General features: G+C 36.8%; 1 protein-coding gene across 1 annotated transcript; it reads left to right on the top strand.

Annotated features, from left to right (window-relative positions):
* Positions 1-9,655: 9,655 nt before the first annotated feature.
* ccnf (cyclin F) lies at positions 9,656-22,236 on the top strand. The gene is made up of 17 exons (XM_053514356.1): positions 9,656-9,831; positions 10,547-10,701; positions 10,869-10,975; positions 11,128-11,195; positions 11,345-11,541; positions 11,755-11,808; positions 12,094-12,198; positions 12,291-12,368; positions 13,833-13,984; positions 14,078-14,242; positions 14,516-14,639; positions 15,093-15,273; positions 16,005-16,092; positions 17,073-17,172; positions 17,436-17,569; positions 20,140-20,309; positions 20,555-22,236. Exons 1-17 carry the CDS (start codon positions 9,819-9,821, stop codon positions 20,980-20,982), a joined length of 2,319 nt encoding a protein of 772 aa, XP_053370331.1. The 5' UTR covers positions 9,656-9,818; the 3' UTR covers positions 20,983-22,236.

Below are 22,236 nucleotides of genomic sequence, written 5' to 3' on the forward strand. Positions count from 1 at the left end.
GCCATGTTGAGTTATGTGATATTGAGTACAACAGTATGACCATGAGTCTGATACGGTTTTTATACAACAGTTCGACAAACACAAGTTATTATCAACAGGTTATGATTTGCTTGTTTATTTAACCAGTAATTTTTCTCCGCCAACTCATATCCTTACATGTCTGGAGAAACAATGAATGTTAGCGACCAAATGTTATTGTTTTTAACATAGGTCTAAGTAGTTTTGAATTCTTACCAGTACTATTTAGCCAAAATGTGTGGAAAATAAACCATGGAGGTGGTGGACAGTCTGGCGAAATTTTACTTTATATTTTGGCTTATTTAGAAAATGATCTAACTTCCTGGTTCCAGGGTTAAATCCCAAATATTGTTAAATTAAATTTAGTGCAGTATGTAGCATGTACAATTCCTTGGTCCACACACTAAGAAGTGCTCTTGATCAGGGGTTAGAGTGTTTGTGTTAGAAGCTGGTTATCTTTGTAGCTCATGTGAACAGAACAATATGGATGGTTCAGAGGCAATTCAGAACAACCTTAAAGTAATTATTAAGTTGACAACTTGTTTAAGATTACATAACATTATCAAATGTGTTTTCTTGCTGAAAGTGCTTCAGTGACTGGTTTTGAATGTGGGTTTTGGCGGGCAGCTGCTCTCCCCTCAATGTAATGGACTCTAACAACTTAATTTCACCCATGTTCCACCAAATTGTGACCATCAGTCTGTTAGAACACCTGTGATGTTGAGTGTTGTTATGATCTATTTCGCCATTTGTGCAATGTCTCTTATCCAATCAGGTCACTCAGTCTGAGCTAACTGATGTATAAACCTAATTATAGTGTACAGTGTGCACTAAATACATTATATGGTGTTCATTTCCTCTTTCTCAAGTGACCGCAGTCTGTCAACTTCTCATCTATAAACCCCATCCTGTTTTCCATCAGGATCATGTAAATAAGTAAGATCATATTATCCCTATCTAATATCCCTACTTTGCTTGCTCTATTTTATATAAACATGGCCTTCAATGAAGATTCACAGGTAACTGCATACTGTCTCCCAACACGTCTTTACAGAGAAATGACAAATGAAGCCCTGTGACTGGGTAGCGTGTGAGCATTTGGACAGGAAGCAGGTTGATTCAGGGAAAAGGGGAAAGGGCGAGCGCAGGGCAGTGGAGGAAGCTCTGGGTTTGGGAGGGTCAGTGCAGATTACAGGAATTCTGGCCCACCGACCTTTTCCTAGCTCTCCACCCAGTCTTGGCTTGGCAAGCATTACACCTTTTCCTGACTCACATGTTCAGTGGTCATTCAAGAACACTGCAACAAATACGTTATCATAGTGGATTTACATGAAAACAGTGGACTCCACCACCAAACAACTGCAGTGCAATTAGTTGGATTGTGGGAAAAAATCTGAGACAAACTACTCTAAACATTCAATCATAGCAACTTATCGTATACTCATTGCCATATAGTTACATATCTACATGTAATAGCTCAAATGAAAAAACTTAAATTGTCATACATTATGATTATTAACATTTTAAATAAGAATAAGCCAAAAAATAGTGTATTTATTTCTGGATTCCTTACACATCCCTTTAGTTCCCCTGCAGCTTAATCTAATCGTAAAAAAAAAAAAAAAAAAAAAAACACATTACAAACTCCTAAAAGAGTGTGTGCAGCTAACTAATTTACCGGTTTTTAGGGGTGAAAAGTATCAGGATAATTAGCCTGCCCGAAAGCAATCAGTAAATAAATGGGGAAACAAAAACTGTCAGTGTTAATTGACTGTTAAGAGTGCAGGGTGAACTCTGCCAGATGTTCTTGGGCACTTATCCGGCAATTGAGCACTGCAAGTTTCCTGGAAAACTGCACCCTTTGATATTTTCCTTCCCATCAGCAAAATCAAACCACACAGGGAGATGGCACAGAATGAGTTATTAAAACTGCACTCCATAACAACACTGCTGCTTTCACTAACCGTTAAGTATGAAAAAAAGCAAAACTGGTGTATGTTTTACAAGATGCTACATCCAAGCGTGTTTTTCTATGTTTGTCAAACTGTTCTGGTCGAATCTGTTTTTGTATGGTGATATTGGTATTGTGGGAAAGCGTGTATATCAAAAGACTTTTAATAAAAAAATATTGCTAAGTCAAAGAGAAACTGTTATTTCGTTGACAATGCGTATTCGTTAAGTTAAATGTGGAACATTACTGCAAAACATGCTTTTTTAATTCATTTATTAAAAAAAGCAGTTATCAGTAGACCCTACAGATAACCTTGTAAATGTTTTTATTCTTCTTCTTATTATTATTATTATTATTATTATTATTATTGTGTTATATCTAAGTTTGAATGCTTTTTTATTATTTATAATGAAGTCACAATGAGTAAGTAAATGGGAGGAAAAAATCTTTATGTTGCTCTGAGGCAAGCTAGTGGGCTAACACATGGAAAGCAAAGGAAGCATTAAACAAACCTTTTTGTTGTTACATTTATTAAAATTTGAAATTTTATTCGGAGTGAACATTTAAAAAGCATAAAGAATAAGACTAATCTGAATGCTATACAATTCTCTTTTGTGTTTCTAGCACCTGTGGAAAAAAAGTACAATTTTCCCAGTATATTTTCAGTGCACTATAGGAATAGACAGAGTGTCTCTGTTACTCAGAGCATGCCTTACTTGTCAGAAAAATGAGGCAAAGCAGATGCAAGTGCAGACGTTTTATTCATTATAAAACACAAACACTCAACACGTAGCATGAACACGATGACAGGAACTGTTACAAGACAGGGAGTACTACAGTATGACTATGAGCAATATCAAGGGTGAAGAGAAACATGCACAACAACAAATGCTACACAAAGACACACTGCTGGATGGGACTACAATTATGTTGCTTAACAAAACACGGAGACACAGAGGTGAAAGTGATCATGGATATGTGACTTGCATTTGTATTGCATGTACTTGACTCATGAATACTGTAGCCCAAAGCCTCTTCAGCACTTTTCTGGCTTCACTGAGTAGTCTAGTTCTTCTAAAGGGTTTACTGAGTAAATAAAAAAGTAATAAAAAATAATAGATAAGAACATGCATAAAAGATCTTTATAGTCTATGTCTTTTTTTTTTGTGCTTATGAATGTATTTCTTTTTTTTTTCTTTGTCTGTGTGTTCTGGAAGTGATTTATTTCTGCATTTATTGTGCATTATACTTTTGTATTGTGTTCATTTTTGTTCTATTGTTTTGTTTTTAGGGATTTTTGTGCTTCTATTTTGTTGTGCTCCTTTTTAGTTTTTACTACATATAATAAACTTGTATACTTGTAATAAAAAAAGAAAATGTGTGATTTTAAATGTATTATTCTGGTCAGTATTCTGTCATACAACTCAAAGTGTGTAAAGATGGCATATATGTTATAATTACTTTAACAAGAAATCTTCTGAAATATGATTTAAATAATATAACATTCAACTTATCTTTAAAAACAAACTAAGGTAAAGTTCAGGTCAGCTGTAAAAAATGTTTCCTAACTGTTATAATAAATTCAGTCAATGAAACAAACATCTTCAAAATGTTTATAGAAAATATGGGAACATACAATAGACAGATAAAATGGCACTAATCCTGTATACTGATGATACCATATTATAGCACTAATTATAGCATTATTTCTTTTTTGTTTGTTTGCTTTTTTTTTTATCAGTGATACAGTATAATAATAATAATAAGAAGAAGAGTCCTAAGTAGACATTTGGAGCTTTGTGCTTTAAATAGGTTTATATGCCTAATTTCCGGGCCGTTATACTGTGACATTACTGGAAATATGTGCAAATTTTTCTAATGACTGGTTTTCCAAACAAAACACGCACAACTGGGGAGAATTTCCAGTCTTAATCAAACTCAGGTAACACCCTAAATGTATGAGCCCTCCCACTGGTAAGTTACCAACTTACTGACCTTGTGGAATTTATTTTTGTAGCAATTATCAAGTAATTAATTATGAGTGATTAATAACTGTTTTAAGGTTTCCCATTAGAGGTCATACTCATTCACATCTAAGGACAATCAAGAGAAGTGAATCCACTTAAACAGCATGTTATTTGAAGACAGGAAAGCACAGGAAATGCACTTGGACACTTGGCCCAGAAGCTGTAAGATGGCAACATTACTTGCGGCACTGCTATAACGCTGCACTAAACATTTCTGTAGTCTACATAATAATAATTCATGTGGTCACAGAATGTGGCTACGAACTAAATGCTGGGTTTGATATCAGATGTTAACATTGTTTTATGCCACTCTTTTCAAGCCTCTTTAAGACAGTTTACTCGAATGTATTGTGCCATAAACTGCCTAAATAAACTGCTCTGTGTATTTAATCCAAAATTCTGGTGTTTTGGATTAACAATTGCAACTGTTTTAATGTTTACATTAGACTCCAAATTATGCCCTTTAAACACAACTTTTTGCACTGAATGCCCTTACTCAATTTATTTCTAATGACATGAAATCTAGTAACCAGTAAATGTATGTCGCTCTGGATAAGAGCGTCTGCCAAATGCCTAAATGTAAATGTAACCATAAACGTATTTTAAAAATAAGTAATAAAAAAGCACACAAGTTTTATTTTATTCCCCTGTGCTGTTGAGTTGTTTCTATAACAATGGTGTTGCTCGGCTGACGCCCAACCCTCTTCCTTTTTCATCCAGGCTTTGGATGAGGTTGCAATGATTGATTGGTGAATTGATTTTAAATGGGATGTAGGATTATGGGTCTTGCCCAAGGGCACAATAGGGGCTACATGGTGGAGGTGTGACTTGAACTTGTGAACCTCTGATCAGTAACCCCTGTAACCACCACACCCCTGTAAGATATATAAGCTAGGATAAATAGATGAAACACAGAACTGAATTTATTCATTTTATTAAAATTTCTAACCACAATGGAGTATTAATGGTTGTAGGTGAAAGCTGCAATTATGAAAGAACCTTTTAAAGGTATACAGTAGTTAGGAACTTAAGGATAAATCCATCACTCCAGTTAATAGTTATGTAACACGACTTGACTTTTTAATTAGAATTTTTAATTACTGTATGTGACTTGCTTTAGAATATATTGATTTGGTAGAAAAACAGCAAAAGGGTTGAATTTTTTCTGCATCAGATATTCTCCACTTTAAAACAGCATCGTTAATTGTTTCAAGTTGCCATGGACGCAGTCCTCATTTAGCACACAATTATGGGTCATTTGGGTTGAACACATCTGCAGGTTCTAATGCATAGAGACAAACTCATTTACTGCGCTTCCTCTTATTACATGCTAACCTTGAGAACCTTCCAAGTGCACAATTAAAGGAAATTACTTCAATCACATTCCTCCCCAAACTGCTTTATTTTGTAAAATTCCTTCTTATTTAAATGATTAAAAAATTAATAACTCGATATCAGGGATTACCCCTCATGCCAAGAGTTGCATGTCATGGCTCTTGGAGTGCACATCAGCTCACAGTGTTTTGTGTTTTTATGTGTCTGGATTTCCTTGTGTCGGATGGTAGCAATATCTACTTATTTTTTTGTGTCTAGTGACTGTTAATAGGCCTGAATTATAGTCCCCAGTTCCTCCTTTATATTTTACCTTTGTTCATTTAGTGTGTGTCACAATGAATAAAGAAAACTTGCACTTGCATTCACTTCATCTCCTGCTTCCTGACAGACTGCTAGACTTCCAAATGCATGCCTGAACCCAGTCACCTGACCATGAGCATGTGCCAGAGACCCATGTTCAGTTCAAGATGGCAGCCAATGGGGTGTCCTCTCTAGCCAAGTTCCCTGTGGCTTGAGATATTGTCATAGTTGTCACATGGTCTTCCTGTCCTGCCAAAGCCTTTGTAGCATAGTTACAGAATTTGGCTAGATTTTGAAGATGGACCACATTGTGCTTCTGCAAACGTTCAAAACTTTGGAACTGGTTTTGTGCCAGTTACTAGACTCCAGTTACTAGTTATGTAACACGACTTGACTTTAGTGCAGTGGACTATAGAGATTATCTTGGCTTTTTTACCCTTTATTTTTTTACTTAATGTGCATTGCATATTATGTTCCCTTTAAAATTATGTCCAGTCAATTAAATTTGCCACCGGTAGACTTTAGAAGTTCAAAAGACATATCAAGATAATCAAAGCAAGTCAGATGCACCTGTGCTCAATTTTTGTGCCTTAGCCAAGAGTCTATATCTTTGTCTAAATGAGATAGTTCAGGTTTTAATTTATGATAAAATAAATACATAAACAAATACATTTAAAAAATGCTTAGTCATTATGCATTTTTGTTAAAAATGATACTATTTTCCAATACTGATACAAATATCGAAGCATGGTGACGTGGAAGACCACCCTTCCTCTTCCTCGTCACATTATCTGTGACAATGACAATTCACAATTCACAACATCTGTCTGAACAGTTTCAGGTTTTTGCCTCCACAAGCCATCCGGTTACTGGGCTGATGCACACGCACACACACACACTTCTTTTTCACTCTATTTTTTATATTTTTAGTTTTGTAAATTTTTCTGTTAAGATGACTGCTAAGCACTTAAAACTGCATTTCATTAGTACCAAATGTTGTATGGACCTGGAATATGGCAGCACGTAATGTTTATACTTACTGGATTAGTAGTACATTAAAATATCTCTTTTTTCTTTGCACTTTAATTCACCCTATACTGGTCAGCACAGCAATGCTTGCACTTGCTTTATGCCGTCTTGTTTTTATATTAAAAACAAGTTGTCCACATTATAGTTTTCCAGTCCAGCACCCTGGTCCTAAGGACTGTTGTTTCATTTCACTTTGTATGGTACTTCTTTACTTTATATATTTAAAATGACAATAAACATAAAAAAAAATAACATGACAATCACTTGCCTGGACCTAACTTAAGTGTCAGCTCAAAGTCATTATATTTTTTCTTAGAAAATTTTCAAAATGTATTAATTTATTAGTTGATTCATATTATTTGTTGGTTTATTTTGTTTGTTTATTAACTGACACACTTAAAGAATGCAGGACAAAATAAATAGGTAAGGACATGACACCCCTAAAGCTACAGGTTTCACACAAAATTCATTTAAAATACAGTACAGAACAAAAGTTTGGACACACCTTCTCATCTATCTGTCAATGTGTTTTCTTCATTTTCATGACCATTTACATTGGTAGATTCTCACTGAAGGCATCAAAACTATGAATGAACACATGTGGAGTTATGTACTTAACAAAAAAAGGTCTCCACAGTCACCGGACCTGAACCCAATCGAGATGGTTTGGGGTGACCTGGATCGCAGAGTGAAGGCAAAAGGGCCAACAAGTGCTAAACACCTCTGGGAACTCCTTCAAGACTGTTGGAAACCATTTCAGGTGACTACCTCTTGAAGCTCATCGAGAGAATGCCAAGAGTGTGCAAAGCAGTAATCAGAGCAAAGGGATATAGTTAGAATATAAAACATGTTTTCAGTTATTTCACCTTTTTTTTGTTAAGTACATAACTCCACATGTGTTCATTCATAGTTTTGATGCCTTCAGTGAGAATCTACCAATGTAAATGGTCATGAAAATAAAGAAAACACATTGAATGAGTGAAGGTGTGTCCAAACTTTTAGCCTGTACTGTATATAATAGTGTGAAGGTTAAAAAGCTATAATTAATTCTACAATAAACACAGTCACAAAATGTGATTTGATCACAGACTTTCAAAAATGGAAACTTGTTTTAAAATGTTTTTGTACCTGGAAATGGTTACAGGTTTCATTTCTAAATCAAATTAGAATATTTTCTATTTAATTTAGGGTGCACAATTTTATTCTGCTATTATTCCCTAATGATCCTGAGTAACAAAACTGACACAATCTAATCAATCTATCTAATTATTGTGTGTAGATTAATGTTCAGAACATCCAGTTAAAATTAAATATACACTCAATGGCCACTTTATTAGATACTGTTTTAGTTATTGTTAAAACAATTATCCACTCAGTCAATCATATGGCATGAACTTATACCATTTAGGCATGTAGTCAAGTAGTTTTAGCTAACTAAGTAGGTCAAGATGGAGAAGAAAGAAAATATAAGTGACTCAAATAATATTTCATTACAACCAAGGTATGCCAAAGAGCATCTCTGATTGCACAACATGTGAAACCTTGAAGCAGATGGGCTACGGCAACAGCCAATGTCGATAGCCACTCCTGTCAGCTAAGTACAGGAAACTGAGGGCACAATTCACATGGGTCCACCAAAACAAAAATGTTGCAGAGTCTGATAAGTCTTGATTTCTGCTACAACATTCGGATAGTAGGATCAGAATTATGTGTAAACAACAACAAATCATGGATCCACCCTGCCTTATACCAACAGTTCAGGATAGTGGCTGTGGTGTAATGGTGTGTGGGATAATTTCTTTGCACATTAATACCAGTTGAGCCTACCCGAGTATTGCTGCTGACCATGCGTATCTCTTTATGTCAAGATAACAAGCCATGTCACAAAGCTAAAATTGTCTCATACTGGTTTTGTGAATATGACAATGAATTCATTGTACGCACATAACCTCCACACTCACCAGATCACAATCCAGGAGAGCACCTTTGGCATATGTTAGAATGTGAGATTTGCATCATGGATGTGCAGTCAACAAATCTGCACCAGCTGGCACCTTGGTTAATCTTTGCCATGAAAAATTAAGGCAGTTCTGAAGCCAACTAAAAGGCAAATAAATGAAGGGGTCTGAATACCCTACGATTTCTCAAATATCCTGCTGTACCAGTTTAGTCCTAGGCTTTAGTAAATTACTGAATTTAACCTGTCAAAAATAGACATCCTAACTGATTCTCTAGCTGCAGCTGGTACCAATGAAAAGCAGTTGAGATTTGGAGACTGGTTTACTGTCATACTCAAGGCTATAAAATTTTCTTACAGAGAACAGAAGATAGAGAAACTTTGCATGAACTTACGACAAATACAAGTAAGTAAAAAACATTCTCTAATGCCCATCCTTCAACCAACCTGTTTTTTTCTTCTTCTTTCTTAATTTGTGTATATTTTGAATCTGTTTAATAGCAATATTTGCCAGTTGCCAATATTTGTTAGTTAACCAGTTGCCCAAACTGGTGTCTTATAATATTTACTCTAGTCTATGCCAATCATCGAAGTGCTTAGTCACAGTTAGTTAACTACATCTGTAGAAATGAAAGTTTGTAATAAGAACATGTACATATTTTATTCATATTTTGAATAGTAGCTCTTAGCTCTATATTTTGATTACCCTGAATTTTTAGCATTCCTTCCTGATTAACGTATAATACATTTAAATTCTACATAACTCCTAAGAAGAGTTTAGATATTTATTCAACTGTAGGCCTAAAGGTGGGAATGGATGATCACAATTCGAAATAGCATCATTCTGCCCAATCAGCGAAGTGATTTTAATTATTCGTAAAATAAACCAATTGCATGCTGAGTTTTAGGGACTAACCAATCAGCGCGAGGCAGATCTGTGAGTGGGCGTAGTTGGGTTTCGACCAATGAGCTAACAAAGTTGATGTTTAAACTTATGCGCGCGGGCGGTGCTAATCGGTTTAGGGGAGGATCCACAACTCGAGCTGTGTGAATGAAATTAAACAGTCTAACACTTAACTCTGCTGTTAGTGCTCAGCCTCCAATAACTAGCTAAAAACTAGTTAAATAACTCTAATTTTTTTTTACAGTTGCTTTCTATCCTCCCCTTTGGAAAGTGGCAGCGAATTAATCTTCTCTTGAAATGAAAGCGGGCGGTGAGTAAGTTATATTTCTTCAGCGGTTAGCCGACTAGCTAGCTTTATGTTAACCTACCTGGTGTGTTACCTGTTTTCGAAAGTTAATAAAGCTGTTCTACACATATATAGGTAAATGTTATAGTTAAACATTTTAGCTGCCATTGTATTTTTATTTAAACCGTACAGTCGTGCCAAAAAACTTGCAGTGTCGCTTACATTAATGTATCTTGCCTTACACAGATAAGATGCTAAACTGATATTTGCTTTTTTAAACTAGTATAACGTTAACCCAACGATATTTAGAAGCACATGAAGGTTTGCATGCGAAATAATGATACAGTTTAGCTTGCTCACTGGTTAGTGTAATGTCTGTGCTCACGGAGTTATTTGGGCTTCATTAGTGTAAATCAGATGTAAGCAGTTAGCTTCTGTCGAGGTAAAGCCAAGGAGGGAAAATTAGGCGCTGATCTTAGTAACGTTCCTAAAATGCTGTTAGGGTCCTGACTTAGTCAGTTAAAAAAAAAAAAAAAACTAATTTTAACCAGTTCTGTTATTAGTTTGATCCAGTTGTCGAGGTAGAATGCTGGATGGATTAATGCAAAACCACAGCTGCTTTAAACTGACTAGAAAGAAGAATAAGAAGATGAAGAAGCGTGTAGGCTAATAGCGTTACATATTTCCATCATCATCAACATGCTTACTAAAGAGTTTTACTTTGTCTGTCTCTTTCTAGTGCTACACTGTCAATGCCATAAATGTTCCTCTGTGCCTGCGAGGAAGAGGGTCCGAAAGCATGTCTCCACTCTGGGCCTCCTGTCTTTACCTGAAGAGGTGCTGCTTTGTGTCCTCCAGTGTCTTTCTGCTGAAGACCTCCTTGTCGTCAGAGCTGTGGGTTTCTTCTTATCATTCACCTTTATTTACTGTGTTCCCTGTCTGACAGTGTCCTCACTTTTTTGTATATAGAACTGCTTATTTATTAACTATATACCACTTGTAATGAGTCGAGCAAACATACCATGATGCAACTTGCATCCATACTGTCTACTTTTACATAGGTGCATTCTCATCTCCGTAATATCATCGACAACAACTCAAGTGTTTGGGCACGGGTCAGCTTCAAGGACCGCTGGCCAGCTCCTGACACTGTGTGGCTCTTTGAGAGGTAATTGTTAATAACACACCCTAACAACCTGTTTAGTAAGTCTATGCTTCTATGTTGAGAAGCTTTGTTGTCTAATACTGCAAATATTAGGAACTGGGAAGGAAACTGAACTTAAATTAATTTAGCTTTGTTGTCTTTGGTTTTATTACCAGGGCTGCAGAGAAAGGAAATTTTGAAGCTGCAGTAAAGCTAGGAATTGCGTATTTGTACAACGAAGGACGTAAGTATATTAACTCGTGCGCGTAAATTTGTCAGTAGATTGATCAGTGGTTAATTATGTTTGTTTCATTGATTTGATTAACGAGCGTTCATGCATGAGTGTTATCTGAAGCTGATCAAAGTGAGCTGACTGTTCTTGTTCCTTTCCAGCTTCACTCAGTGATGAGGGCAGGGCGGATCTTTGTGGCAGGATGGCTGCAAGGTACTTCACCATGGCTGAGCGTGTGCGCTCACCACTGGCTGATCCCTTCATTTGGCTTTTTATCCGTCCACCATGGTCACCCTCAGGGAGCTGCTGCAAGGCTGTGGTGTACGAGCATCTCAAAGCAGAGAGTGAAAGCAAAGTGGTTAGGAATTTACTATCTGTAATCTTTTCATTTGTATGTGCACATTATTCACCTACAATGGGTATACTTAATACTAAAGCAAAGTAAGCAGTAAAAAAGTTGATCTACTGTAAATTCTACCGGATTATCCGTTAGTGCCAAAAAAGGTTTTTCTTACAGAAATAAAATTATTTCCTCCTAGTGTAATGCATTATCACTCCTTTTTTTCTTTAGGAGAGGAGAGGAGCGCTACTACATTGCCTGGCCAGAGTCCTTGAGCTGTCTGACGTAAGTGATGGATTCATTGCAGCCTGTATTTGTTACATGGAATTAATATGTTTTTCCCAGTCAACATCAGCGCTTTTAATTACGGGCAGATTGTAAAGCAAAAAAAAAATTTTTTTTTGTCCAATAGCCACCTTCAATTCCTTTTTTTATTAATCTTTAAAATTCATCACAACTAAATCATCATCAGTATTTTTAGTACCAGCATGCAAGAGAACATCTTGTTTATTTTGTAACTGCTTTTCATGCACCTTGTGGAACTTGTAATTTTGTGTTTGCATGTTTTAGGATGAGGAGATGCGATTGAAAGCTCTTGCCATGTTGGACGAGTCTTCATGCTGTGGCAGCGTGCAGAGCTCATACCTTCTCTGGGAAAAAAATCGCCACACGGCTGTAAGATGTTTCTTCAAGTTCACTAATGAATTTGTGTTCAATGGCCATTGATTAACCCTTACTGACACATTCTACCTCCCACCCCCCAACAGATTTCTGACCCCGGCAGGTATCTGCAGTGTGTGCGCACTCTCCGGGATTACGCAGCAAAGGGATGCTGGGAAGCTCAGGTTTGTGTGTGAAAGAGATTATTTTTACCCCCTTCGTTTATTTCATAGTTTACAGTTTCAGTTTTCAATTTGGAATCAATTCACACTTTTAATTACAAAATTTTTAGGTGAATTGTTAAATAATTAAAAATGACAATTTCCTTGCAACAATCGCAACTTTTGCATAAAATGTATACAGATTTCATATTCTGTAAAGAACTTGCAACATTTTTGCACTTCTGTAAAAAAAAATAGGATGCAAAATCTTTTTTTAAATTTTTTTTTATTGCTGCTTTTGCTTCCTCTTCTGGCATTACTGCCACCTGCTGGATTGCAGTGTGGAGCAGAAGGTCTTTAGGGAAAAAGATTATCGCTTTGTCAAGACGTGGTGTTTAAGCTATCAGCAATTTTAATTACACTGCTTTTTAATGTTTATTACTTTGATATATTTTTAGTAGTTTTTATTACCTTAAAATCTGTAAGACCTTTATGAATTGAATTTAACTGAAATTAACTGAAAATTGCAAAACCCCAACAGTCTATCTATGATTCATGGGTCTAGTGAGTCACCTGTTTATGTTCCTGTTAACTTCTAGGGCAGTTTCACCTGCACTCACGGCCATTTAAGTGCTCCCTCTATTCATGAGTGAAAGGACAGTCGAGCTGCTCTGAACTTGTGCTATTTGATCCTTGTTTACAGAAAAGCCTGGATCTCCTGAAATATATATTAATTATTCAAATTAGGCATTACCTAAATGTAGATGCATGCAATTGAGTTATGCTTTAAATTTTCAGATATTGTAAGTTTGTCTGTCCAGGCTAGGCATGTAATAGCTGCCAATCACTAAAGAATTTAACAACATAATGTAAATTGGTAGTAATTAAATCCAGCAAATCACCATCATGATGGGCAGATTTTATTTTGATGTTGCAAGAAAGTTATATTTTTGGTGTCAGAACCCATAACATTTTTTGAAGTTTCTATGATGAAACACCGAAACATGCCTAACCTGAGCAGTATCTGAAATTTAAAAGTATAACCTTACTTCATTTCAGCAGAAGATATGTTTTAATTAAATTTAATATTATATATTTATCTGTAAATAGCTAACTGACATATTGAGTTTTATAAAAACATCTCTCCTGCAAAAATAACAGCATCACCAGCAGCTACTGTTTATTTTTTATTTATTTTACAAATATTATCTATTTACAAGTTGACAACTATTCGTTTTAATAGGCTGTTGGTCATCTATTTCGGCACCCTAAATAGATGACAAACAGCCTATTTGTCATTTCCTGTTATCTGCATCATTGCTAACTTTTTATGCTAAATAGTTCTGTGTGAATAAATATAATTTGGACAGAGTAATTAATTTACTTCTGTTATTTTCTGCATTGTTTTAGTTTATTTATTTAGTTAAGTTTGTCAGCAACGTTGATTTCAGTTGAGCTTGATTGTTTTCTTTGGATCTTATTTTTCAGTTGTCTTTAGCAAAGTCATGTGCCAGCGGTAATCCTTTGGGTTTGGAACCTCGAGTCTGCGCTGACCTAGTGGCTCAACTCTTTCTTTCCTGTCCATCACCTCCAAAGCGTACTGACAGCCCACACAAAGAGGGCATCAATGACACAATGCGGTACCTCTTATATATCATCATTTCATCTTTTCAGTTTGTTACATTTATAGGCTGTTTATAGTGAGCTTACTTAGGCATGTCATACTCTAAAAGGTACATCCTGGTGGATTGGTTAGTGGAGGTGGCCACAATGAAGGATTTCTCCAGCCTAGCGCTGCATATAACTGTGAGCTGCGTGGATCGCTACCTGGCCCGACACTCTGTGCCCAAGGCTAGGTTACAGCTTCTGGGTATTGCCTGCATGGTCATCTGCACACGGTAAGGACCTGGATTTAGCTCATTATACATATTTGTTGTTTTGTTTTCCCCCTCTCTTCCATGTGTGGAGAAAGAAAAACTTATTTTTAAAATGTAATTTAAGGTTTTAGAATTTAAGGTCTTTGCATTCTTTAGGTGGAAATATAACCAGCTTGGCTGAAAAATACAATACACTTAAACTCACTCCATTTTTATTTTAGCTTCTTTCCGTATTTTTCTGCTGCTAACTTCATTTTTTACCTCACAGTGGCTTGTGGCTTTTTTTTCTTCCAGGTACATTAGTAAAGAAATTCTGACTATTCGAGAGGCTGTGTGGCTAACTGACAACACATACCAGTACGAGGACCTGGTCAGGATGATGGGGGAGGTCATCTCTGTGTTGGAAGGAAAGATCCGAGTGAGTGATGTTTGTTTAAAATAAAGTCTTTAGACAGTTATGTTTCTTGCAATATGTTCCCTGATTGAATCTCTTTGAATAAGGTGAGACCTTCAACCTTTCAAACACTGATTTTAAATAACTGTTAAAATTGCATAATGCATCTATTATAAAGACTTTGGCCCTCAAAAAAGTGATTGGGTCTTTTTTTTTTTTTATTGAAGGGTGGGGCAGTGCTTGGCATTTTAGGGGCTCAGCTTCTCTTGTTTGCTGATACTCTCTATTTCCTCTATATTTGCATGTAAATATATCAAAATTCTTACCACTACAGAAAGCAAGCTTTTGCACTATTCTATGTAATATAATTGTTTGGATTTTAAACTATTTAAACAGCCAACATGTTATTTAGTTTTTAGCTGTAAGTGCAATAAAGGTGTTAAATGTTTAATATGCATGTGCTATGTGCTATTCCAGACACCCACTCTGCTGGACTACGGTGAGGTACTACAGTCTTTACTGCCCATGCAGCACCGCACTGTTCATCTCTTCAGCTACATATGTGAGCTCTCTCTGCTCTTCTCCCCCCTCACACTGCCTGGTCCTGCTCGCCTTGCCAGTGCCACCATGATGCTCACCCGAGCATTGCACAACTACAGTAAGGGTTTCATTATTTCTGTCCATCTTTCCTTACTGTTCTTTGTTCTGTTATTAGTGTATGTGTTTTAAAGCATTCTTTATTGTAGATCACATCCAGAGACTCCTTCCCTAAATTTACCACAGGTCAATTTTGTAACTTGTAATTTAATTCCCTCCTCTTCTCAGAAATTGTAATACTGTAGATTTAGTTTGCTGTTATCTGATTCTTCTGAGTGACCCAAATGCCATGAAAACATATTATTAAGCATCACAAGTTCTTTTGCTTATTTAAATAGAATAGTACGTTCAAATTGAGGTTGTTTAACATTTACGGCATTTGGCAGGTTTTCTAAAATAGGCATTATCCTACAGCAGTAATCCACTCTTACTCGTACTGTACACCCATTTTCTATATTGCTCATTCTGTGTAGGATCATAGGGTACCTGGAGTATATCACAAGTAACTTGGACCAATCCATCATAGTGCAAAATTGTGGATTCTCAAATTTTATTAGTCCAAAGATCTTCAGAGTAAAGTGTTAAAAACAAAAAAAATTTCTTAAAGTAATGTTGTGTTTCTATAGCAACAGCCAATTCACATGGACTTGTATGTAAGCTGATCACATAATCCCATTCTCACAATTTGTGGAACTGTATGCCTCGTCATGTTTTAGGCAATTCAGGCTCTCTTCCAGTTAGGCTCTGCAGTCATAAGCAATATGTTGTTCCTTATCCTGTGTGTTCTTACAGCTCCTGTATGGCCGAGTCAGCTGGTGGAGTGCACAGGCTTTTCCAAGCAGGACCTGGTGCCCTGTGCTTTGCTGATCTATGTCAAGTGGTGAGTTTTCATGCTTTTTAACATTGGGGGCTTAAAGATACTCTATATCCACTTTGCCCATTCAAGCTTAACTCCAAGCTCCTGGCTATTTTTGCTATTTAGGTAGTTATGGTCAAAAGTTGTGGACCTGAAAACACTTATTAAAGTTTCAACCACCTAGCTTATAATTTGAAGTGATCCTGATGAATTCTGAAGTACTCATTCATTATTTGTCGTCATTATACAGCTACCACTATTATGCTAGACTTCTTGGGGATGAATACCTCACTTTTACTTTTCCAAACATGCTGCTCGTCAAATTTTTCCTCCAGAAGGTTTTTCTTTGTCTTTGTCATCAGCTGCAACGTTTAATCAAGCTAAGATGTGTACAATTTGGAGGCTTTTTTCTTTTGAGTTCATAGTGATGTAAAACTCCCTTAACTGTAGACAATGAGTGGGTTTCAGCAGCTTCCAGTTCATGGCAATTCTGTGCCATAGTGATTCCTATGTAGTTTCAGACTTTCTAAACCAATCTCCTCTCAGCTAAAGGGGACAGATTTAGTTTTTTTCCCAGACCTTGGCAAAGTGGCTACATCTCCCAATAACTTATACTCTCTTATACTTGTGCAATTCTTGAACTCTGTAGTTCTTTAGAAATGTCTTCAAATTTGTATAAAACTACTATCTTAAATTAATAATTAAATAACTTAAGGGGGTGTATTTACACTTGAGTGTAAACTTTTGATCATAACTATAGGGAAAAAGGTATTTAGTTATTTGGAACATTAAAAGGACCTGACACATATTGACACACATTAAGTGCAGGCCACTTTGATGCTCCTTGACATTAAAAGTACAAAGACACTGAAGATAAGCAAACATAAGCAATGCAGGATAAAACTGTACAGTGTGGTTTGTATATATTGTTTTTGGTTTAAAACAAGCAGCATAGGGTGATGTAAAAAGAAACAACAGTCTAAGCTTGCTTTCTCCTCTTGCAGCTTCAGCCAAGATGTGCCAAAAGATTACAGACAAGTGTCTTTGACTGGTGTTAAGCAGCGGTTTGAAAGTGACCCATACCAACACATAAGCAAAGAAACAGTGAGTATTGTATGGTTTCCAAAGTCTGTCATTTTAAGATAAGATTTCATGCATTAGTTGTAATTTTAAAATGTTTTTTTCACACAGCAAAAACTGATATACTCAATTATTTAAACGCAAAATCTACCATGTTTATTATGTTTGTCACTGATATGTAGCTTAACTATACCCATCATGCAAGATGTATATCAAGATCTTTTTGTAAAATTATTCAGGATGACCAATATTTGCATACATATTTACTGATACTTGGATGTTCACAGGTAATGGACTTTAAAGAACTCTGCCAGGTGCTGGAGGTTCCAGAGGTGGAGCCCCAATTTGAGCATCCTAGTGCTAACAGCCAGTCAGCAGACATCCACACATTCCTATCTTCTCCATCCAGCAACAGCAAGAGGTAAATTAGTTGTTTGTTTAAAAAAAAAAAAGAATAAAACATTAGCATGAAAATATATTTATTAGAGGTTACTGAGATGTGGTGGTGTTCTTTTCCCCATCCAATGTCAGACAAATCACACCTACTGCACTGAGAGCTGTTACTAGTTCTTGTTTTTCTTATTAGCAGCAATATTATAGTAGTCCAATAATATTCTCACATGCTTTTAAACTCATTTTCAGAATTCTTACTTTAAAGGGTCGGCTTCATAATGAAATATATTTATTATGTAGAGATCACTCTGGAAATCATATTAACTTGGCCCTCAAATACTAAGACTCGTGAGTGAAACTGTGTGTGTCGCTGATACTAATTGAAAGGCCATGACATAATTGTAGGGCATTGCAAGAAACCGCTCTGGCTCCTGCTTTAGATTTAACCATACAGGGTACCATCCAAATAACCAGCATTACATAGTATACAGTGCATCCAGAAAGTATTCACAGCGCATCACCTTTTCCACATTCTGTTATGTTACAGCCTTGAATTTTTTTTTTTTTCTCTAGAATTCTACACACAACACCCCAATAATGACGATGTGGAAAAAAAGTTTACTTGAGGTTATTGCAAATTTATTAAAAATAAAAAAACTGAGAAATCACATGTACATAAGTATTCACAGCTTTTGCTCAATACTTTGTCGATGCACCTTTGGCAGCAATTACAGCCTCAAGTCCTTTTGAATATGATGCCACAAGCTTGCCACACCTATCCTTGGCCAGTTTCGCAGATTCCTCTTTGCAGCACCTCTCAAGCTGAATCAGGTTGTATGGGAAGCGTCGATGCACAGCCATTTTAAGATCTCTCCAGAGATGTTCAATCTGATTCAAGTCTGTGCTCTGGCTGGGCCACTCAAGGACATTCACAAAGTTGTCCTGAAGCCATTCCTTAGATATCTTGGCTGTGTGCTTAGGCTCATTGTCCTGCTGAAAGATGAACCGTCGCCCCAGTCTGAGGTCAAGAGCGCTCTGAAGCAGGTTTTTATCCAGGATGTCTCTGTACATTGCTGCAGTCATCTTGCCTTTTATCCTGACTAGTCTCTGAGTTCCTGCCGCTGAAAAACATCCCCACAGCATGATGCTGCCACCATCATGCTTCACTGTGGGAATGTTATTGGCCTGGTGATGAGCGGTGGCTGGTTTCCTCCAAATGTGACGGCTGACATGATGTGAGTTCAATCTGTGTCTCATCAGTCCAGAGAACTTAGTTTCTGAGTCTGAGAGTCCTTTAGGTGCCTTTTGGCAAACTCCAGGCAGGCTGCCATGTACCTTTTACTAAGGAGTGGCTTCTGTCTGGCCACTCTACCATACTATACAGACAATTCCTTTGACTTTATCCATGAACTGTCAACTGTGGGACCTTAATATAGACAGGTGTGTGCCTTTCCAAATCATGTCCAATCAACTGAATTTGCTACAGGTGGACTCCAATTAAGCTGCATAAACATCTGAAGGATAATCAGGGGAAACAGGATGAGCTCAATTTTAAGCCTCATGGCAAAGGCTGTGAATACTCATGTACATGTGCTTTCTCAAATTTTTTTTTTTTTTAATAAATTTGCAAAAATCTCAAGTAAACTTTCATGTTGTCATTATAGGCTGTTGTGTGTAGAATTTTGAGGGGGGAAAAATGAATTTAATCCATTTAAGAATAAGGCTGTGACATAACAAAATGTGGAAAAAGTGATGCGCTGTGAATACTTTCCGGATGCACTGTATATTGTGGGTCCGCCAGTCTAGGAAATCTAGTAAATTATTCTGTAAAAGTCACAGTATTGTGAGATTAGTCTTGTTCTATCTGAACCTGTCTTAAAAAAAATTTCAACCATCCCAAAATGAAAGTAAACCAAGGTCAAAATGTGGACAACTAAACATTGCTATTTTAAGTACTATAATGTGAAAAATGGGGCTCATCTGAATGATCTTAAAGAGCATTATTTAACAGCAACAAAAAAATGGCACAAAGCTGGGAAAAAATCCATGGTGGACACAAATGCGTAACCTGAAATCAGGATAGCTGCACATGTAACATGCACAAATTAGTCCTGATAATGAGTAGTCAGACATTTTGCGAGATAAGATGGTTGCTTTTAAAATCCATAATAACTATTTCTATCGTTATTGGTTCCAAGTAATTTTGGATGGTGAGACGGGCAAAATTTTAGCTGAACTCCAGGATGATGTTTATCCACTCTGCTCTTTTTAGTGCACTTCCAAATTCAATAATACCAATCTGTCTCAACTGGGTTTAAGTTTGAACCACACAAAAATGAACTCTGTCCCTGTTAAAAACACAAAAATAAACATTTAAGTTTTTAAGTTTTTGTTTATTAATTCATTCATTAAGTCATATTGGTTGGCCCTGTGTGGCATTACACAGTTTAATTTGGCAACCCTGGGTTATGTTACATGTCACTTCATATACTGTACTATCACACACATACCATTGCCCTCTTCCTCTTAAAGGTATGTCAGAATGAAGCCATGAGGAACATTTGCCATATGTCAACGTCATCCCCTTTTCTTTTGCAGGAGAGAAGAGAGCATGCATACACACAGAGGATCCTTTGTAGCCACACCCACAGCTGAGCTGTCCAATCAAGAGGAGTCGCTTGTGGGTGACATTCTAGACTGGAGCCTTGATGCTTCCTGCTCAGGCTATGAGGGAGATCAGGAAAGTGATGAAGAAAGAGAGTGTGAGGGTGAGTAATGAAGTACTTGCTTGTGTTAAGTTTTGTTGTACTGTAAGTTTCTGCCAAATCTTATTTTAATATTGAAAACACATTGTGATATTCTGTTTTTACACCAAAATCCCATCCTCTTGCAGATAATGCAAGATCTTTTTTTTTTCAGAACACCATGAAATTGTACACAAACCAAACTTTATTGTGGGGATTTTTTTTTTTTCATAAATTATGAGTAATAGAGAAATATTTTGTCCCCACAGTCTCAGTCTTCCCAGTCCAGCTACCACTGTGTGTGCAGTCTGCTGATGTACGGTGCCACTGCAGTACTTTCTCTAGTGATGAGGACAACACGGGTGAGCCTGCCGCCTCCTGCTCTTCCTTTTCCTCCAAACGCCCGCTCCGCATCAACCTCCACAGTTCTGGATACTCTTCTGTCCAGAGCAGCAGTCCTTCCACAGCCTCTTCTTCCTCCCTGGTGCACTGCCATCTATCCCCAGTCAACCTGGCGCCAGCATCACTCCAAGCCTCGCCCGGCTTCCGTCTTCTGGTGCCCATGCAGAGACCCTCTGGCTCCAACCAACGGCAGGTGAAGAGGAAGAACACGGCAGCCCACAGTGGTGAAGAGGTGGAGATGGATAGGGAAGATGATGAGATCTCAGATGATAAACAGGTTTTCTTCAGCTTGTGACAAAACTGTTTACTCCATGTTTGAGATTAAGGGTGCCACTGTTACCTCAAACGGCAGCTTTCCAAACCTTGTTCCACTGTGAGCCTTAGAGGATGCTCCAAAAGCATACATTGCTAAAAATAAGAATGCATTAGGGACCAGGTAGCATTATGTAAATAAAAGTTTGCTAACTGGCTTTACCAGCTTTTATTCAGTGTTAGCTGATTGATTATTTGGATAAAATGTCTCATTAAGACAAAGAGGAAGAACATTGCTAATGGCCCTGTTTCCTTCACCATTGCCTTATGTTGTGTTAAATTATGTGTTTAAAAAAAAAAAACTTTGGGAATACCTCCTTTACAAGTTCATTTGCTGGCTTATTTTCCATTAAACCACTGGAATTCTTGAAAAAGGTTTGCTTGTGAACTTGTAGCGTCTCTCTGAGACCTGAGCCGAATGAAAAGACAACCTCCTCAAAATACAGCTGTTTCATTGAACTCTCTTCAGGGCACTGGTGTTTGCTTTTTTTGGCCTGCTGTTATGTGGAAAAGTAAATTATACTTAGCATTTTTGTTTTTTGTATGTAGATGTATATATGCTTATGTGCCTTTTTCATCATTTTAATGACTTCTGTCTTGTGCCATGTTATGATGCCAAAGGTGTTGTCACTATTTTCAAGTGTGGTCAAGTTATTCATGTACTGTAACATTTCATACATAGCGTGCATACTGCAAAGTGCTGACTGTGATACCATTTTTCACCTGTAAAAAGTTTTTAACATTATGGGATAACACAGAAACTGTGTTGCAACATGCTCAGTTTTAATGCACAATATCAGACATGTCATTTCTTCTTAACCTCAAATGAAGCAAAGCACTTTTTTGTTTTACAACACTGGAGAAGCAGTGTTCCTAGACAGTGGTGTACGACTAGTGAAAAGTCAGTTACATGTGTTATTCAGTGCTCTACAAGCAGAAATGTTCCTGTATTTCTGAAACATTACAATCAGTGAAATGATTTTGTGATGACTCTCTTCAGTACTGTAATTAAGGTTTTGTTTTTTTACTTACTGTAACTGATTTTCATACCTATGTATGAAGCTGTGAAAAACCACTACTTGAAGCCTATAGATATTTGAGAAGTGTTTTCAAAAACAATAAAATAATGCTGCAGTAAGACTTTCCCCCCCAATCTAGTTTCATTTGAACATATTTCTTGATGTTTAACAAGCAGTAAGCCACATTAATAAATATTTTGTATGAGCGTTTGGATTGA

Source organism: Clarias gariepinus, chromosome 16 (assembly GCF_024256425.1).
Source record: "Clarias gariepinus isolate MV-2021 ecotype Netherlands chromosome 16, CGAR_prim_01v2, whole genome shotgun sequence".
Taxonomy (NCBI): domain Eukaryota; kingdom Metazoa; phylum Chordata; class Actinopteri; order Siluriformes; family Clariidae; genus Clarias; species Clarias gariepinus.

Excerpts from the sequence above, each read along its gene's own strand:
- ccnf (XM_053514356.1), top strand. Across the intron at positions 12,369-13,832 it reads AGGGATGCTGGGAAGCTCAG|TTGTCTTTAGCAAAGTCATG; the intron begins GTTTGTGTGTGA and ends CTTATTTTTCAG. Across the intron at positions 14,640-15,092 it reads TGTTGGAAGGAAAGATCCGA|ACACCCACTCTGCTGGACTA; the intron begins GTGAGTGATGTT and ends GTGCTATTCCAG.